General features: G+C 45.4%; 1 protein-coding gene across 7 annotated transcripts in view; it reads right to left on the bottom strand.

Annotated features, from left to right (window-relative positions):
- The window catches only part of Mtmr14 (myotubularin related protein 14), a 53,388-nt gene that overhangs the window by 14,770 nt on the left and 22,242 nt on the right, over positions 1–16,376 (bottom strand). For 6 of the 7 annotated variants that reach the window (XR_003847267.1, XM_008854832.3, XM_008854834.3 and 3 more), the window contains 8 exons: positions 15,566–15,688; positions 12,035–12,108; positions 7,708–7,778; positions 7,385–7,459; positions 1,188–1,254; positions 604–689; positions 258–334; positions 20–56 (listed from right to left, as the gene is read on the bottom strand). Coding sequence is in view for 6 of the 7 variants with exons in the window: in XM_008854832.3 (XP_008853054.1) it covers positions 20–56; positions 258–334; positions 604–689; positions 1,188–1,254; positions 7,385–7,459; positions 7,708–7,778; positions 12,035–12,108; positions 15,566–15,688 (610 nt within the window). In the remaining variant the exon portion in view is untranslated. The remainder of the gene's footprint in view (positions 1–19; positions 57–257; positions 335–603; positions 690–1,187; positions 1,255–7,384; positions 7,460–7,707; positions 7,779–12,034; positions 12,109–15,565; positions 15,689–16,376) is intronic. The other variant, XM_008854833.3, reaches the window with a different exon arrangement.

The raw sequence follows: 16,376 nt of genomic DNA, 5'->3' as shown, positions 1-16,376 counted from the left end.
ATCTATGAGGGGTACTTACCTCCTCTCCTTTGCTGAGCCGATCTACCAACATGTGCCTAAAAAAGGAAGGGTTGAAAGAAGTCAAAGGACGCAACACCAGGCCAAGGGAAACCTGGGCACCAGGGACAGACCATGTCTTTAGCTCAAGGCATCAGATGAGGCCTGTCAGTATCTTTGATCCCTGCAACACATGGCAACAAGATGCATACACACAGCCATCATCCCACCCCAAAAGTTGGTATTCCTTGAAGACTTACCCGAAGAGGAACCAGTCATAGGCCACAGTAAGGTAGAGGATTTCAGCAGGCTTCAGGGATGTGTGGATTAGCCCATCCTGGAAGAGACCATGGGTGGCAGGCCAGATCAAGAAGCTGCCTTTCCATCATAAACCTTATCCCAGCAACAAACCCATACCCACAGACTGGGTGACTTTTCCCATGGATGAATAACCCCAAGAACAGGGTTAAATATGATACCTGCTAAGTGGCTCCCTCACCCCACAGCTTCTCTGCATCTTGGATACAGTCCTTGGACATGCAAAGGTAGTCTAACAGGGCCTCTGGCGTGTTCCCTGACCCCAGGACCCAGCTCCTCCATACTTACAGCCCACAAGGAAAGGCGTAGAAGAGAGATGAAGAGAGGAGTCCGATCCCAGCCTGAGATACAGTGTACCAGCAGCCCGCTGTCATCTATCACAGCACAGGAGAGAACCAGACAGGGATCAATGAGAAGGTGAAGGGTCTCCAACCAGGCTCAGATAAGGTCACCAGGCCAGCTTAATCACCTTCTTTCCCGGGGAAGTACCTAAGGCTCTTCTTCAGTCTACCCATTCCCAGGAATGGGTAGGTGGTAGCATCTGTCTTGGTTTCTGGCATCTTTTCTGGCTAAAGTTCTCTTTTTAATGTAATGCCATTATTAATGTGTATGGGTGCATGTGCCTGTGCACACATGCCACAGTGCACGTGTGTAGGTTAGAGGACAACTTCTGGAGTTGGTTTTCTCCTTCCACCATGAGTCCTGGGGATTAAACTCAATTCATCAGGCTTCTGTGCAAGCAATTTTATGTGCTAAACCACCTCACTAGTGCTGGTTAAGGTTCTCAGTGTACTCCCAGGAAGAAGGCCAGCCTGGACAGTCCCTTCTGCTCAACATGTCTCAGACTTGAGGGCCCTGGGAGACAGACTCACCATCACTGTTAACTATGGAAAGCAGCAGTTTCAGGTAGTTTTGTGTTTGTTGCACCAGGTCCCAACTCTGTTGGACAAAACAGAGAAGAGTTCTAGAAATAAGTATTAGTTGAGACTTGGGATTGAAAATGCTGACTGCACCTGGTGACACATGCTTATAATCCCAGTACTTAGGAGGCAAGAGGATCTTGAGTATGAGGCCAGTTTTGGCCACATATCCAGACCCTGTCTTGAAAATTCCCAAACAAACCAACCTAAATAAATACAAAAGCCAGGTAGGGTGTAGGCCAGTGGTAGAGTACGTCTCAGCACGTATGAGTTGTGGGTTCCATCGTAGCACCAAAAATAAGTAAATAAACAAAACAAAAATGCTACCAGGACTTTGGAGATCTATGCAAGAGGATCAGGTGTTCAAGTCCAATTTTGGCTACACGGTGAATTCTAGGTCAATCTGAGCTGTATTCGATCCTGTCACAAAACAATGCTAAGCATCATTTTTGGGCAATAAGCACAGAAGACTCTTAGTCTTAGGCCACAGGCCTCAAATCCCAGACAACTTGAGACACTCCTCCCTCAGCTCCAAGGAGCTCTCCTTGTGCCTATGCCCTGTGTACTCAGTGTGTTCAGTGAGGGTGAGGAAGAGTGGTCTCTAGCAGGGCTCTCAAGCAACCACATGTTAGTGGCTCCTAAGTCTGGGGGACCCAGGGTGGCTGTCTGAGTAGCCAATAAAATTAAGCAGAGCCCTAAGCCTGAGGCCAGTGTCTAAAAATAGCCACATGTCATTCCTTAACTTGCTACCACATCATGGAAACCAACACAAGTATCAACCTTCTCAGACATCACTTCATTCAACTAGTACTGCTACTCATTACATGCTGTCTCTTTTAAGGCCACATGCATACCACAGTGTGTGTGTGTGTGTGTGTGTGCGTGTGTGTGTGTGCGTGTGTGTGTGTGTAGCTCAGATAACTTTTGAGAACTGGTTTTCTCCTTCCACCTTTACATGAGCTAAGGGCACATGCATACCACAGTGTGTGAGTGCGTGTGTTGTATGTAGCTCAGACAACTTGAGAACTAGTTTTCTCCTTACACCTTTACATGAGCTCCAGGGATTTAACTCAAGATTGCCAGGCTCGGTGGCAAACACCTTTATCTATTGAGCCATCTGGGCTAGCTTTCCTTTTCTCCCCTACCCCTTTTTTCTTTTTGAGATTGTCTTGCCATACACTCTAGGTTAGGCTGGAACTTATAATCTTTCTGCTTCTGCATCCCGCACGCTGAGAATACAGGCATGTGCCACTATGCCTAGAACACATTGTATTTTCTTAGGATTTATTTTTATTTATGTGTATGTGTCTGTGTGAGTGGTGCCGTGTGTGGGTGCCTGTGGAGGCTAGAAGGTGTTTGATCCCCCGGAGTTAGAGCTCCAGGTAGTTGTGAACAGCTCAATGTAGGTGGTGGGACCCAAACTTAGGTCCTAGGAAAAGCACTAAGTGCTCTTAACTGCTGAACCACCTCTCCAGCCCCCAACATATTGTCTTCTGATGGATAATAAACATAGCGTGTTTAGCAGACAAAAATACTTTTTACAAGAGGCTCATTAGGTGGGAGATGGGAAATAAAATGCTGCCAAGAGAGCTGAGCCTCTGTTCTCTGAGAAGTCTAGACCAAGAGCTCTGAAGCAGCCTACACCAAATATGGGATTCCATGGAGGGGCCTGACCCAGTTCTGCAGAGCCTTTTTCCTGGCTGGGGACAGCCTCTGTTCTCTTAGGACACAGCTGCCTATCAGTGTTCTGGGCTATGCAGAGAGGGTGGCGCATGCCAGCGAGAGAGCACTTCCCAGGGGGGAGGGGAACACGGCACCTGTAATTGCATGGTTTTCCCAGGAATTTAAAGCAGGCTCATTTACCTGACCCCCGCAACTCCCTGGAGAGTTCTGACCCACTTTCAGCGGCTCCAGAGACCTGCTGCAGCACTGTGCTAATAAAACCATTAGCAGTTAGGAGCACAAGGGTCTCTCATCACATATAGCTCAACATGTCAGACACATCATTGCCAAGACTGTTCCTTAGAGTTGGGATTCTGAGGGAGTGAGGAAAAGCAGCAGCGAGAGAGAGGAGTCACCTAGCAGGAAGCCTGGGGAAGGATAAACCTACTAGGGAAGACAGCAGCAGTCAGGGGAGGGCAGGGACCAAGCCCTGGTGCTCTGCAGTGTGCCAAGCAGTACAGATCTAAAGGAGACTGATCAAGGGGAGGCAGTTGTTCCCAGGGTTGGGGCTAAGAGTCCATAGGGAGGGATGCACTGGGAAGGTCCAAGGTCACACATCTGAACTAAGGGATGGAGCTGGCACCACTGGACTGAGGTTCACACTCATATACTACACCTCAGGAAATTTTGCTACAATACTGGAGTAAGAAACCAAAGCTTGAGGGGCATATGCAATGAGAGGAGGGTCTGGAGATGTGCTAAAACCCACAGACTCTCATCCTATGTGTTCCATGAAGAAGCCTTTAGGAGCAGAGCAAAATGAGCACCATGCCTCTGTGTTTGTGTGTCTATCCCTGAAGTACATGTTCTCCTGGACAGCAAACTCTTGCTCAGTCTTCAAAGGCCCAATCCCATTATATTTTGTGTAGCTTGTCTTCTGTATGTAATGACAGAGGGAAGAGTATTGTGTTTTTGGTGGAGAGAAAAGCACATGGCAACCTGGGAAAAAAACACTCTTCCCTTAAGAAGCTAAAACCAGGCTTTTTGCCGGGTGTGGTGGCACATGCCTTTAATCCCAGTACTCGGGGGGCAGAGGCAGGTGGATTTCTGTGAGTTCAAGGCCAGCCTGGTCTGCATAGTGAGTTCCAGGACAGCTAGGGCTAGAGAGACCCTGTTTCAAAAAGACAAAAAAAACAAAAAACAAAAAAAAACACCAAACAACAGAAAAAAACCCAGGCTTTTCAGCCAGGCATAATGGCAGATGCCTTGGAAGGTGGAAACAAGAGGGTCAGGAGTTCAGTCATCCTTGACTACAGAGCCAGCTTTGGTCCAGCCTGGGATACACAAGACCCTATCTCAAGCAAAACAAAACAAAAAACAAAACCAAACCAAAAAAAAACCAGTGGAGTTGGAGAAATGGCTTAGTGGTTAAGAGCACTGGCTATTCTTGCAAGGACCCAGGTTTGGTTCTTAGTACCATAGAGTGGCTAACAACCATCTCTAACTCCAGTTTCTGGGATCCAGCGCCATCTTCTGGCCTCCATGGGCATTGCACAATGTGGTACACTTACATATATGCAGGCAAAATACCCATACACATAAAATAAAAATTTTTAAATGTTAAAAAAAAAAAAAAGACCACCACCACTACAATAAAAATGCTGGGCATGGTGGCACATGCTTGCACTCCCAGCACTGAGGAGGCTGAGTCAGGAGGGTAGACAAAAGTTGGAAGCCAGTCTGGGCTACAGAGACCCTCTCTCAAAAAACAGAGAAACAAAAACAAAATCAAACAAAATAGGCCTTTTAGGGTCTAGTGAGATGGCTCAAATAATAAAAGTGCTTGCCACCAAACTTGATGATTTGAGTTTGGTTCCTGGGACCCACATGGAAGGAGAAAACTGAGTTCCGTAAGTTATCCTTTAATGTTCACATGCACACTGTGACATGTTTTTACATGCAAATAAATAAATGTAATAAAAATTGTTTTTTTTTTTTTTTTTAAAAGAGGGCTTTCAGTGTGGTAGTGGCAAAAAAAGGACCAGGGAGTATCAAGAATAAGGCCATACAAGACTCCATGGAGCCGGATAAGCCACTACAGGATGCTGAAGACCATGGAAGGTCTGTGATGAGTTCTATGGCAAGGGTGATGGTTCTGCTCTGCCATGAGAACACTTGCTATCTGCCAGACTCTCTGTTCACTGTTTCAGCTATTCCTTAGTGTGGCCCATGCTCACATGTGAGATGCTAGGAGCTGAGTGGTCTGGTCATCAGCACACAAAAGACAAGTAAGGACTAGAGTTCTGCCAGAGGCAGAGGTTCAGAGAACTGATGGGACTTAGTGATGGGTGGGGGAATGTCTGGTCTGAGCACCTGGGGAAATGGAGGGCTATTGGCCTACTTCATTTGACAGCTGGCTGCATGAAGATCACTTGCAAAGGTGATGTAGGTATGGTTGACATAGAGACCTGGCTCAGAGTGCCAGGTCAGTATAGCCTGGGATGGAGGTTATGAAGTGAACAAGAGCTGAGATCACCCAAGGAGGTGAAATATAAAGGAATCCTGGGACCCCAAAAGTAAAGGGTAGAGAGGGCAAAGTGTATTCCTGATGATACAGTAGGAGGCCCAGTGAGACAAACTGGCTGGGCAGCCTCATGGGAAGAAGCTTTCCTTGTACATGCCCACCCTACCACTGTACATCATGCCTAGAGACATCAGTTTCCATGTTGTGAAGTCAGCTAGCCAGTTCCTGCTTCTCACTGCCAGGAAATTCTCCCTGGTTCTCCTGTTCAGAGAACACTTATACTCAGGGATCCCAGTTAGGCCTGGAATAAGTGCTGCTAACCCTACTTTCAGGGGAAGGGAAGGTCTGCTTAAGGCCAAGATGCCTTGTGAAGAGGGCTATGCAAGCCAGGTCCTAGTTCCAGGGCCTCCATCTAAGGCAATGGCCTTAGTGGGACCAATACACAAAACCCCTACTATCACCCCTTATATGATAAGTAGTTCACCAGCTCCAATTTGCACCTGCAAAAGGAAAAAAAAAAAAATGGCTCCAGGGTAGAGGCTACTTGGGAGCCTGAAGGAGCTTGCAGGTTCCCCTTAACCACTCAATCTGTCTAGCTACAGCCTGGGACTTAAGACCAGGGGACAGGCCACAATGAGCAGCATTGGCTTGCTTTCCTCTCTAATGGCCCTTCTCTTATGGAAACATCTGTGTAGGGGACACCTGACATTCCCCTCCTACATTTACTCATCGACAGTTGCTGAGAACTTACCCTGTGATTAGGGATATACAGAGATATTACAAATCAAGGCTAGCAAGATGGTCTGATGGGTAGAGGCATTTGCCACCAAACCTGATGACTTGAGTTCAGTCCCTGAGACCCACATGGTAGAAGGAGAGCACGGAGATAAACAAACCTGGACCCTACCTTTATAATCTCCTGTTATCAGACAAGAGCCTTCAGTTGCCCAAGAGGTAGGCCAAGTCTCTCTGAGAAAAGGAGACCTTAAGGCTGGTAGGAGTTGCTCAGTCTAGTGCACAGAGGAAAACAGTAGGGAGGCAGGATGTTTTTAATTTTCACTGGCTTGGCTGCTATTTCTCCTTTTCTTTTTTTTTGGTTGCAGGGGTTGGAGGGCAGGGTGGGTTTTGAGACAGGGTCTTGCCAAGTAGCCCAGGCTGGATCAAATGTGGCAGTGATCCTCTTGCCTCAGCCTCCTTAGTGCTGAGATTGCAGGCACCACACCACGCTTTCTGTGCCTGTTTCTGTGCTGAGGATACACAAGCTGTGGGTCCTCTTGGAGTTCAAAGAAGCAGAATGCTAAAGTAGTGACTACAGCTGAGTGGAAAATTCCATGATAGATATGCCCAGGGGGTTAATGGGAAGGTAGATGCAGGCATCCAACTCATCAAGGATGAGGGAAAGAAGACAGTTCAGGGAGGTTTTCCTGAAGCCAATATGGAGCCAGATCCTGAAGAGCAATGTGTTAGCCAGACAGGAGGAAGTAGAGAGGCAGATAGCACAAGACAAAGGGAAGGTGGAAGAAAGAGCACAGCTACTGGTCCTGACTGAGGCAAACTGCAAGGAAGACTCCCACCAGCTCTTAGCCTATGTAGGTGAAACAGGCTGGAGAGACAGCTCCATCTTTAAGGTTGCTATAGTTAAATGAGGTCAGTCAGCTGTACTTCCTCTATCAGTGCACATGTTTAAAAGGAAAAATGAAAAGTCACTAAACCCAGATTTCATGAGGTCCCCTGGAAACAGATCTTTCTGGTGGATACAAATCTTTGAGTCCTATTCAGAAGGTTTTGACTCTCTGGGCCAAAAGCAAATAAGAAACAAAGTTCATTAGATAACCAGTTCCTCTTTGCATGAACAGTGGGATTTTGGGAGCACCACACCATCTATACAAGGGTCTCACAGGACAGGCATCAAGGTTCCTTGGCCACTTGTTCCCTTATTCTACCTGTACCATCAGGTCCTCACCTGATATTGGCTCCAGTCAATGTTCAGAGAGAGAGTCAGGAAGTCGGGGATGCTCAATGGGGCATCAACGTAGTCCTGAGAACAGAATAACACTGTGAGATGCAACTGGCCAGCTGAAGAGGTTGTGATGACAGCAGGTCACAGCTTTAAGGCTGTGGCCACTAGAGGTAGAACATCCCTCCACAGTGCTTGCTTGCCTTCTCTGGGCCAGAGGCTACTCTGGGATTTTCTCTGAAGCTATTTTCTCTGACAGGATGACTAGTTGTACATGGTTTCCCTTTAAAAAGAAACGCAGGACCCAAGTTTAATTTTCCTGCTCATACCTGCTTCCAGTTAAAGATCAGCCCTTCAGCCATGTAATCTCGATCCTTATATTCCTTGAAAAATTCACAGCCTGGAAAAGAAGGCAAAATTATAGCACTTCCTGTCCTGGTGCAAAGGCTCCTGAGACATAGCCCTGGCTAACCTTCAGCCCTGGGTGCTAGAGAACTGAGGGGGCTACCAGCTCACCTAACTCTCCATAGAGGTGACCCTGGGAGGCCGAAACTGACTGACAGGGTGAGATCAAGAACAGGAAACTGACTGACAAGGTGAGATCAAGAACAGGAGTGATGCCAGTCCTCACCCTGGATTTTCATCTTCACAAGTTCCCATCTGTCCTCATACTTCATCTGTGTTCCCTGGTCACTAGAGGCTTCTTCTTCACTGCAGGTCCCTTTACATCTTACACATTTCCATTTTGTCTTTTTGAGACAGGGTCTCCCTGTAGCCACAGCTGGCCTGGAACTATGTAGACCAGGCTGGCCTTGATCTCACAGAGATCCGCCTGCCTATGCCTCCTGAGTGCTGGGATTAAAGACATACGCCACCACACCTGGCATCTTACAAGGTTCTAGGGCCAGCTCCAGCAGATAAAGTGGGGCTCAGAATAGGAGTTCCAGAAATACTCTTTCAGCAACCCACTTTCTTAGAGGATAAGCTGTTCTTAATCTCTACAACAGGAGCAGCATCCCCAACCTACAGGCTTCTGTGAAGGCCTTCCGTGTCCTTACTTTCAGAGAGGACATGAACAGTGCCTGCAAGCCAACAGGTGCTCAAGGAATACTGGTACCACCATCCCAGCAGGAAAAGGGTACTTTCTGCATCATTTATTCAAAATCCCTAAGAAATTCCACTATGTCAAGGAACAGAGGGAAGAACAATGGAGAAGCAGCTTTGGCAGCATGACCAACAACAAACTGCAGCCTATGCCTGGGAATAAGCTGGTTAATGGCATCACTCTGGTTTCCCTATTTGTGGGATGGTTGTTTTAGACTGAAATCCAATAATACACATAGGACAGCTGGACAGCTGCACAGCTGCCTGGGTACATAAAGAATTCAAATGGTAACACACCACTAATATCACATGGCTCCTGTGACAGAAGTCCTCAGAGCCAGTCCCTTGGCCAGAGATGAGGCTTGACTCTGGATTATGGTCTGCCTTTGCTGAGTGACCAGACCACAGCATTCTGTATGGCCTGGGTAGTCACCAGTCACCGGGCTCCTGTGGCATAAGTTAAGTTGCAGGATGGGGAAGGTACTTGGGAACAATTTCTTGAAGTTACTCTCAATTCCTCAACTAGTGTCCATGTAAACTTCAGAGGGCATGTGGTTTGGCCACACCAAGTCCAGTGAGATTCTGGAAGGCAAAAGAATTCTCAATTCTGTGAAAGACACAAGCCACATTCACATGGAACTCCACAATTCTTGGGCCTGCCTCAGGGCTGTGGAGAGGAAGGTGTGGGGCGTACCCCACGTGCCCAGCTCAGCTTTCAGTTCACATACTAATCCCCTAGGCCTCAATGTGCCAACTAAGAAGTCAGATCATCTTCAGTCATAATACTTCAATCTATTCTTGGCTTCCTTACCAAGAGAAAGAACAATTATAAATATCAGATAAAGGTCCTGAGCTTATGAGTCCAGGCTAAGAGGAGACACCAATTACCTCACAGAGCCCTGTGAAGTACTCTGCTTTTCCCAACCCTGGCCGCTTAGATCAACTCTGCAGGCCCCAGGATGAGTTAGACACAGCCTATGATGCACACACTGTTTTTATGAGAAGTTGAAAGAATTAAGATAGATTTGATACCCAGGGCAGTGTCTGATGCTCATTACCAGATGAACAAACTTCTCAACCCACTAATAGGCAAGAGGGGATGGACAAAAAGCAGGCAACAGCGCAACTCACTCAGAAGAAAACAAATTAGACTTGTGCAGTGGGTTTGGCCCCATCTATTGTGGTGGTCTGAAGGAAGTATTAGAAATATTTCCATTTCCAGTCTAAGCTAAAGATACCATTCTCAGTTCCTGTATGAGCCTTACCAAGCTCAACTGAGAGTACTTAAAGGCCATCAAGACATTTTATGACGTTGGATATGGGCAATTTTATTTTTCTTTTTATAATGTGATAGAGGCATGAATAAAAAATTCAAGAACAAGCACATCAAGTAAGAAGTGCTTCTTTTTTCCCCTTAACCCCTGTCATTCTATATTTGGCTTTCTGAGTTTTGCTTTTCTCTGTACTCTCCCCAACATACACAATCAACAGATGAAATATATAAAAATTTGGGTAAAAATGGGGTAAAATTCCAACAGACCTTAATATTTTGGCATCTTTCCTGCTCTTTGTTGGTAAGCATTTTTTTTTCTTTATAAAACTGGAAACATCAACTAACTAATTTTGTATCCTGCTCCCCACTTTTTGTTGCTGTTAAAAATAGAGTCTCACTATGTAGCCCTGGCTGGGCTAGAACTTACTATGTAGATCAGGCTGACCTTAAACTTGAAATTGATTCTCCTGACTCTGCATCCTGAGTGCTTGGATTACAGGTGTGCACCACCAGGCCCAGCCTCTTGCTCACTATACTGAGCATTGTTCTATAACTATGCAATATTTCATTCTATGGCCAGAGTACCATCATTTACTTAATTCTTATTCTGGTTAATAAAAATATGCCCCCGATTTTGCTACTACAGACAGACATCATGATGAACACCTAAGCCAGATATGCTGCAACTCAATAATAGATTATATGTTATAATAACAAAGGGTGTTAACATTTGAAGACTCTTGTAATAAGCTGCCAAACTATACTGCACTATTTACTATTCAAATGAAGCAGTGATACTTAAGACTTCTAGCAAGACTTCTTTTCCTAAACATGACCTTTGTGGAACTCAAAATAAACAAGGAAATTGATGCCTGGCTCATCAGGTAATACATCTTTTTTTTTCCCACACAGAGTAGCTGTTGGTAGCACCCTGGTAAGCCTCTTCCTCGGAGTAGGAAGCTGGGTCTGAAAACAACTTACAGAGTCATCAACAGATCCAGCACTGGATGCTTCTGCACTGTGTAGCAGCACTGCCAAGTCCAGAGGTACCACTATAACCTGCATCAGCAAGAGAAGCTTCCCCAAGCCCTTCTTTCTACAGTCTTCTTTAGAACCATTATTTACTGAGTCCACTAGGGATAGATCTGTTACTTCACTGTGAAACAAGTGTCATTATTCTTACGTTACAAAGGATGAAATCAATGCTCAGAAGGGTTAAAGGGCTGGTTCAAGGACACATGGTGCTAGGGCTGGGAGTCATGCTTCAGTCCTACAAGGGCACCAAACACTAAGATGGCAGAAGAGAGCACCATGATATTCTGTGGAGGCCACTGTGAGGGTGCTAGGTCATCAGGGGTGGGCCTGACCCACCACCAACTGTCTAATGAGGACTCTCTCACAAGATAGCTGAATTTGCAGTTCTAAATGAGGCTCTTGAAGCCAGCCTGTGCTGCTGTTGGCTATGTAGCTCCAAAAATGAGAAGGTGAGGTCCAAGCCAAGGCTGAAAGATGATGTCAGAGCTGAGAAATGGGAGAGAAGTTTTGAGGAGGAAGGGTACTACCTGATCTGACTGACAAAGCCTGGCACCAATGCTCAGTGACCAGGCCAGGAAGGTGGAGAACCAGAGCACTGCACACTATACTAACACAGCTCCAGTCTCTAGAATGAGAATGTAGCCTAGCCACAGGACACACAAGCTTGTGTGGCACAGATGAAAGTGGCTGTGTGGACACCAAAGTGCCCTGCAATACAGGAGGTCACTGTAGAGTTACTGGGGACAGGACACTTTTTGTTCTGCCCCATAAACAACTTTGTCTGGGGTAATGTCCATAAATACTCCAAGACATCCATGTGAAGCTCCACACATGTGGCAGAGCAGTATGGCTGACAGATTTCCAACATATCATTTCCTCCCACATAGCGCTTTAGGTGCACAGACCATGTGGATTTGCAAGATTAATCTTTACAATAAACTTTTCCAAGTCCCAACTGGAGACTCAGAGAGGTGAAGCAACTTCCTTGAAGTTGTAGCTAATGAGTGCCAAGGCCATGTCTCAATCCCTGACCACCACTTTCTAGGTAAACACTGTTCTACCCTCAGCATAAGCGCCTGTGCTCTTGGGCCCAAGTGTCCCTGTTGGCTGACACAGCTCCTCCTGGAAAACTCCAAAGGATGCTGGTACACCTAGGGCACAGAAAGTTAGTTCCTAATCTCCAAGGCTCCCTCCTCCCCACAGGTCTGGGAAGTCTATCACTCGATTAGCAAAGTGCTCCCTACCTGGATATGGGATGGAGAGGAGAGTGAAGTCGGCATAACGCTGGGCTTTGTCCACTTTTTCAGAGGAGGTCACACTACAAGACATAACAATGTGTTAGATATCCCAACACATGCACGCATGCACACATGCACGCACTCAAACTATTCCCCAAATGAGTGTTATAATTACTTAGAATGAACTTCTGCTAAAAGGCTATTTGTCAGACTTAGGCATGACTCCCCTCAACAGTAAATAGTTAACTCTAACTTCCCTGTCTGCTTCTCCAACATCTCAAGTGAGAAAGGTCTTTTTCACTTTAACAACACAGCAAACCTCAACAGTACCTGAGACTGGAAGACTACCTTCCATATCAGCACCATGGAGACATGAGGTGCAACCTAGAGAACAGTTGGAGACAAAGCCAAATAACCCTACTCTAATAGTCACTAAGGCCACTTCTAAACAGTGTGAACAAGTAGCTGAGTGGTGGCACACACCTGTCATCCAAGCACTTCAGAGGCTGAGCCAGGGAGATCATCACAAATTCAAGGCCACCATGGACTACATAGTGAGTTCAAGGCTAGCAGGGGCAACATATCAAGACCCTGTCTCAAAAACCAAAACAACAAACAAAAAGCAAAATAAGAATAAACAAAATGAGCTGGGTGTGGTATGGGCATGGTGGTGCACGTCTTTAGTCCCAGCACTCCTGGCAGAGGCAGGCAGATCTCTGTGAGTTCAAGGCCAGCCTGGTCTACATAGCAAGTTCTAGGTCAGCTAGGGCTACAGGGAGACCTTGTCTCAAGAAAAGAAAAATAAGTCCCTCAAGACCCTGAAAATAACAAATACAAAAATAACAGGGGTAAAGAAGATGTCTCAGTTAGTAAAATGCCTGCTATGTGAGCAAGGACCCAGATTTGAATCCGAAGCATTCATGTAAAAAGTTGCAAGTAACGATGGCACATACCTGCATTTCTACCACTAGGGAAGCAAACAGGAGAATGCCTGGGCTTGTTGCCGAGCTAGTCCAGCCGAACTGGTGAGCTCCAGGTTAAAGACCTTGACTCAAAAAAAGTGAAGGGTGATGGGAAATCCTGATGTTGACCTCTGGCCTCCACATGCATGTGCACCAGCACACACACAAAAATAAAAAAGATGGAGAGTGACTGAGGAAAACACCAAATGTTGACCCCTCACACATGTGCACACGTGAGCACACGTGCGCGCACACCGCCCCCCGCCAAATAAACAACAAATAAACTAGGTCCACAACTGGCCAAAGTGTAGAGAATAAGACTGCAGAGTGTGGGTCCCTAGACAGAATTCCTATATTAAACTTCACCTACACAGGGCTCAGAGGCCATTGTGGAAGAGGCAGCAGAAAGACTGTAAGAGCCAGGGGAGGAGGTACATGACCAAAAGGAAAGTCTTCCAGGCTCCTGGGAACTTGCTCCTATGAACTTACAGCAATGGTGACAGCATGCACAAGATCCATGCAAACTCAATCAGCAAAAAACCAGCAGAGCTGATCACTGTTGTGTGAGGGAGAGCTGATCTATAAGGAGTGATGCTAGAAAGGCTGACAGGCTCCAGTGGATGAACTCACACTGAAGGACATGTGCACAAACTTGACTCAATAGGCCTTAACATATATGACAAAATGCTTAAAGTACTGTGGGTGGGCTATGGTGGGGGGGGTGCAGCTATGGAAGGGGACTAAATATGATTAAGATGTTATTACATGAAATCCACAAAAAATTCAATACATACATTTTTTTTGGTCTTTTTGAGACAGGGTCTCCCTGTAGCCACAGCTGGCCTGAAACTCACTATGCAGACCAGGCTGGCCTCAAAATCACAGAGATCTGCCTGCCTTTGCCTCCCGACTGCTGGGACTAAAGGTATGTGTCACCTGGCTCAATAAATACATTAAAAAAAACTGGATGAACAAATAGTACCTGAAAAGAAGCAAAGGATCACCTTGACAAAGGCTATAGGAATGCTCAAATATTCACTAACAGGATGAATTCCGATTTTAGCTTAACTATACATTATTTTCTAAAACAACAGTCCTAGTTAGTTTTTACTACAAACTTGATACAACCTAGAGTCATCTGGGAAGAGGGAGTCTCAATTGAGTGATTTTCCAGATCAGACTGGCCTGAAGTTACGTCTAAGAGTGAATTGATGATTGATGTTGGAGGGCCAAGCCCACTATGGGTGGCAGCATTCCTAGGCAGATAGCAAGTTAGAACATAAGACAGAGAGTAACATTCCTCCATGGTTTCTGCTTCAGCTCCTCTTTGAACTTTTGACCTGACTTCCCCCAACAATGGACTGTGACCTGGAAGTGTGAGTGGAAATAAACCCTTTCCTCCCATAATTTTTTTAATCATGCTGTTTATCACAGCAACAGAAACAAAACTAGAACAACTACCATTTAGGGTTATTAAAAAACAGTATTAAAAACATTAAGAAGCTGAGTGTGGTATCACATGCCTGTAATCCCAACACTTGGGAGATGATGGGAAGAGGATCAGGAGTTCAAGGTTATCCTTAGCTATATATCAAATCTGAGGCAAACCTGGGCTACACAAAACCTTATTTCAAAAAAACCAGAAAACAAACAAACAAACCCAGAAGTATTAAAGTCTTGGATCAAGTTCTTACTACAATTTCATTACCTTAACCAAGGTTCCATTTTATTATTGTTTTTGAGATAGCTGTAGCCCCAGCTGATCTGGAATTTGTTATGTAGTCCAGGCTGGCCTTGATCCCACAGAGATCTACCTGCCTCTGCTTTGAGTGCTGGACTTAAAGGCATGTGCTACCATATCCAGCAGGTTCCTTTTTAAAAAAATAAAAAAAATTATTTATTATTTTTATGTGTATGCATGTATTACCTGCTTGTATGTAAGTGCACCCATGTCATAAAATGCCTGTGGAGGGCAGAAAAGGCTGTCAGATCCCCTGGAATTGGAGTTATAGACAATTGTTAGCTGCCATGTGGGTGCTGGAATTTGAAATGTTCTTCTACAAGGACAGCCAGTGTTCTTAACCACTGAGCCATCTTTCTCCAGCTCCAGGTTTTTCTTTTTCTTTTTTTTTTTTTTAAAAAGCTTTACCTTAACATGCTAAAATTTGGTCCGTATGACAATTTTACTAGTAGCAGTTACTGAAGCAAAAATTGGATATAAACTAAATTTTAGGTTCCATTTTGAAAGAGATTCTAATGTATCAGAGATGACACAGAACAAACAGCTAAAGGTAAAAAATAGGTGTCTAATCAAGAGACAGCAAAGCACTAGGCAATTCCCTGTAACTAATGTGGGATCTGGAGCAAATTACTTAGCCTCTCTGTATTTTGGTTTGTCTAAGAAAGAGGAGACATCAGGGTCTGTTGCATAGGACTATTTGAAAATGTAGTGAGAGGTTGCACACAGGGCCCTTGCACCAGCCCAGCATGCCAGAATTGCTCTGTACTATGGCTAGCCCTGCACACTGTGAACACATAGCCTGAACCTGCTTTACATCAGATGCCGTGTACTCACTTCAAGCCAAACTTCACCTTCTTGTTCTCCACCATCAGGTCACAGATGTACTTGACTGACAGGTATCGAAGAAGTCTGATGTCATAACCTCTTACTTTATCAAAAAGATGTGTGTCACCACTTCTGAAATAAAGAAGGTGCAACCATGTTCATTTGGGAGTCTGGGGTAGGAACTACTTCAGGGAAGTATGGACGAGAACTTGTGCTCCTTTCTCCAGGAGCAATGGGAATGATGGGAGTAGGGAAGGTGACTTTTGAAGAGATTATCTCCATCTCTGGGACATGTTTCAAAGAGGAGCAATTTGCAGCCAGAATGGGAAAGGGCTTTCTGGCACTGCTTGACATTAAGCCAGAAGACTTGAGATAATCTCAGTTCTAAAAGGCAGTGAGCTGGTGTTTGAGAATTTTTAGCTTCGAGTTGATCTTCATTTCCCTCTTTTCCCCCATTTAGGACCATACTTAGCTGTATGCCTTATGAATGTAACAGATTGAAATTCTTGAACGGATAAGATTTTGGAGCTATTTTATCAGCTGATTGTGAAATACTAGCAAGTGCATAACCTCTACTTATCAGGTCTATGAAGTGAGAAGGAAGGAAAAAACCTTGGAATCCCCAGGCTACCTTCTGATCAGCCATGCAGATAAATAAGGCAGTGGGAGAGAATAAATAGCCATGGCTGCATGCTTAATTCCTACTGCTTGACACTGTAGCAGCCAGTCTCCTCTCTAAGAACAGTGTATGCTGTAGATGATTTGGCCAAGGCAGAAGTCACCAGACCTCAGGGGAAGCCAGACATTCCTAAGTACAAGC

The sequence above is a fragment of the Nannospalax galili genome, unplaced genomic scaffold (assembly GCF_000622305.1).
Source record: "Nannospalax galili isolate Female #2095 unplaced genomic scaffold, S.galili_v1.0 scaffold406, whole genome shotgun sequence".
Classification (NCBI taxonomy): domain Eukaryota; kingdom Metazoa; phylum Chordata; class Mammalia; order Rodentia; family Spalacidae; genus Nannospalax; species Nannospalax galili.
Note: the sequence above shows the minus strand (reverse complement) of the source record. Positions and strands in the feature narration are given on the sequence as shown.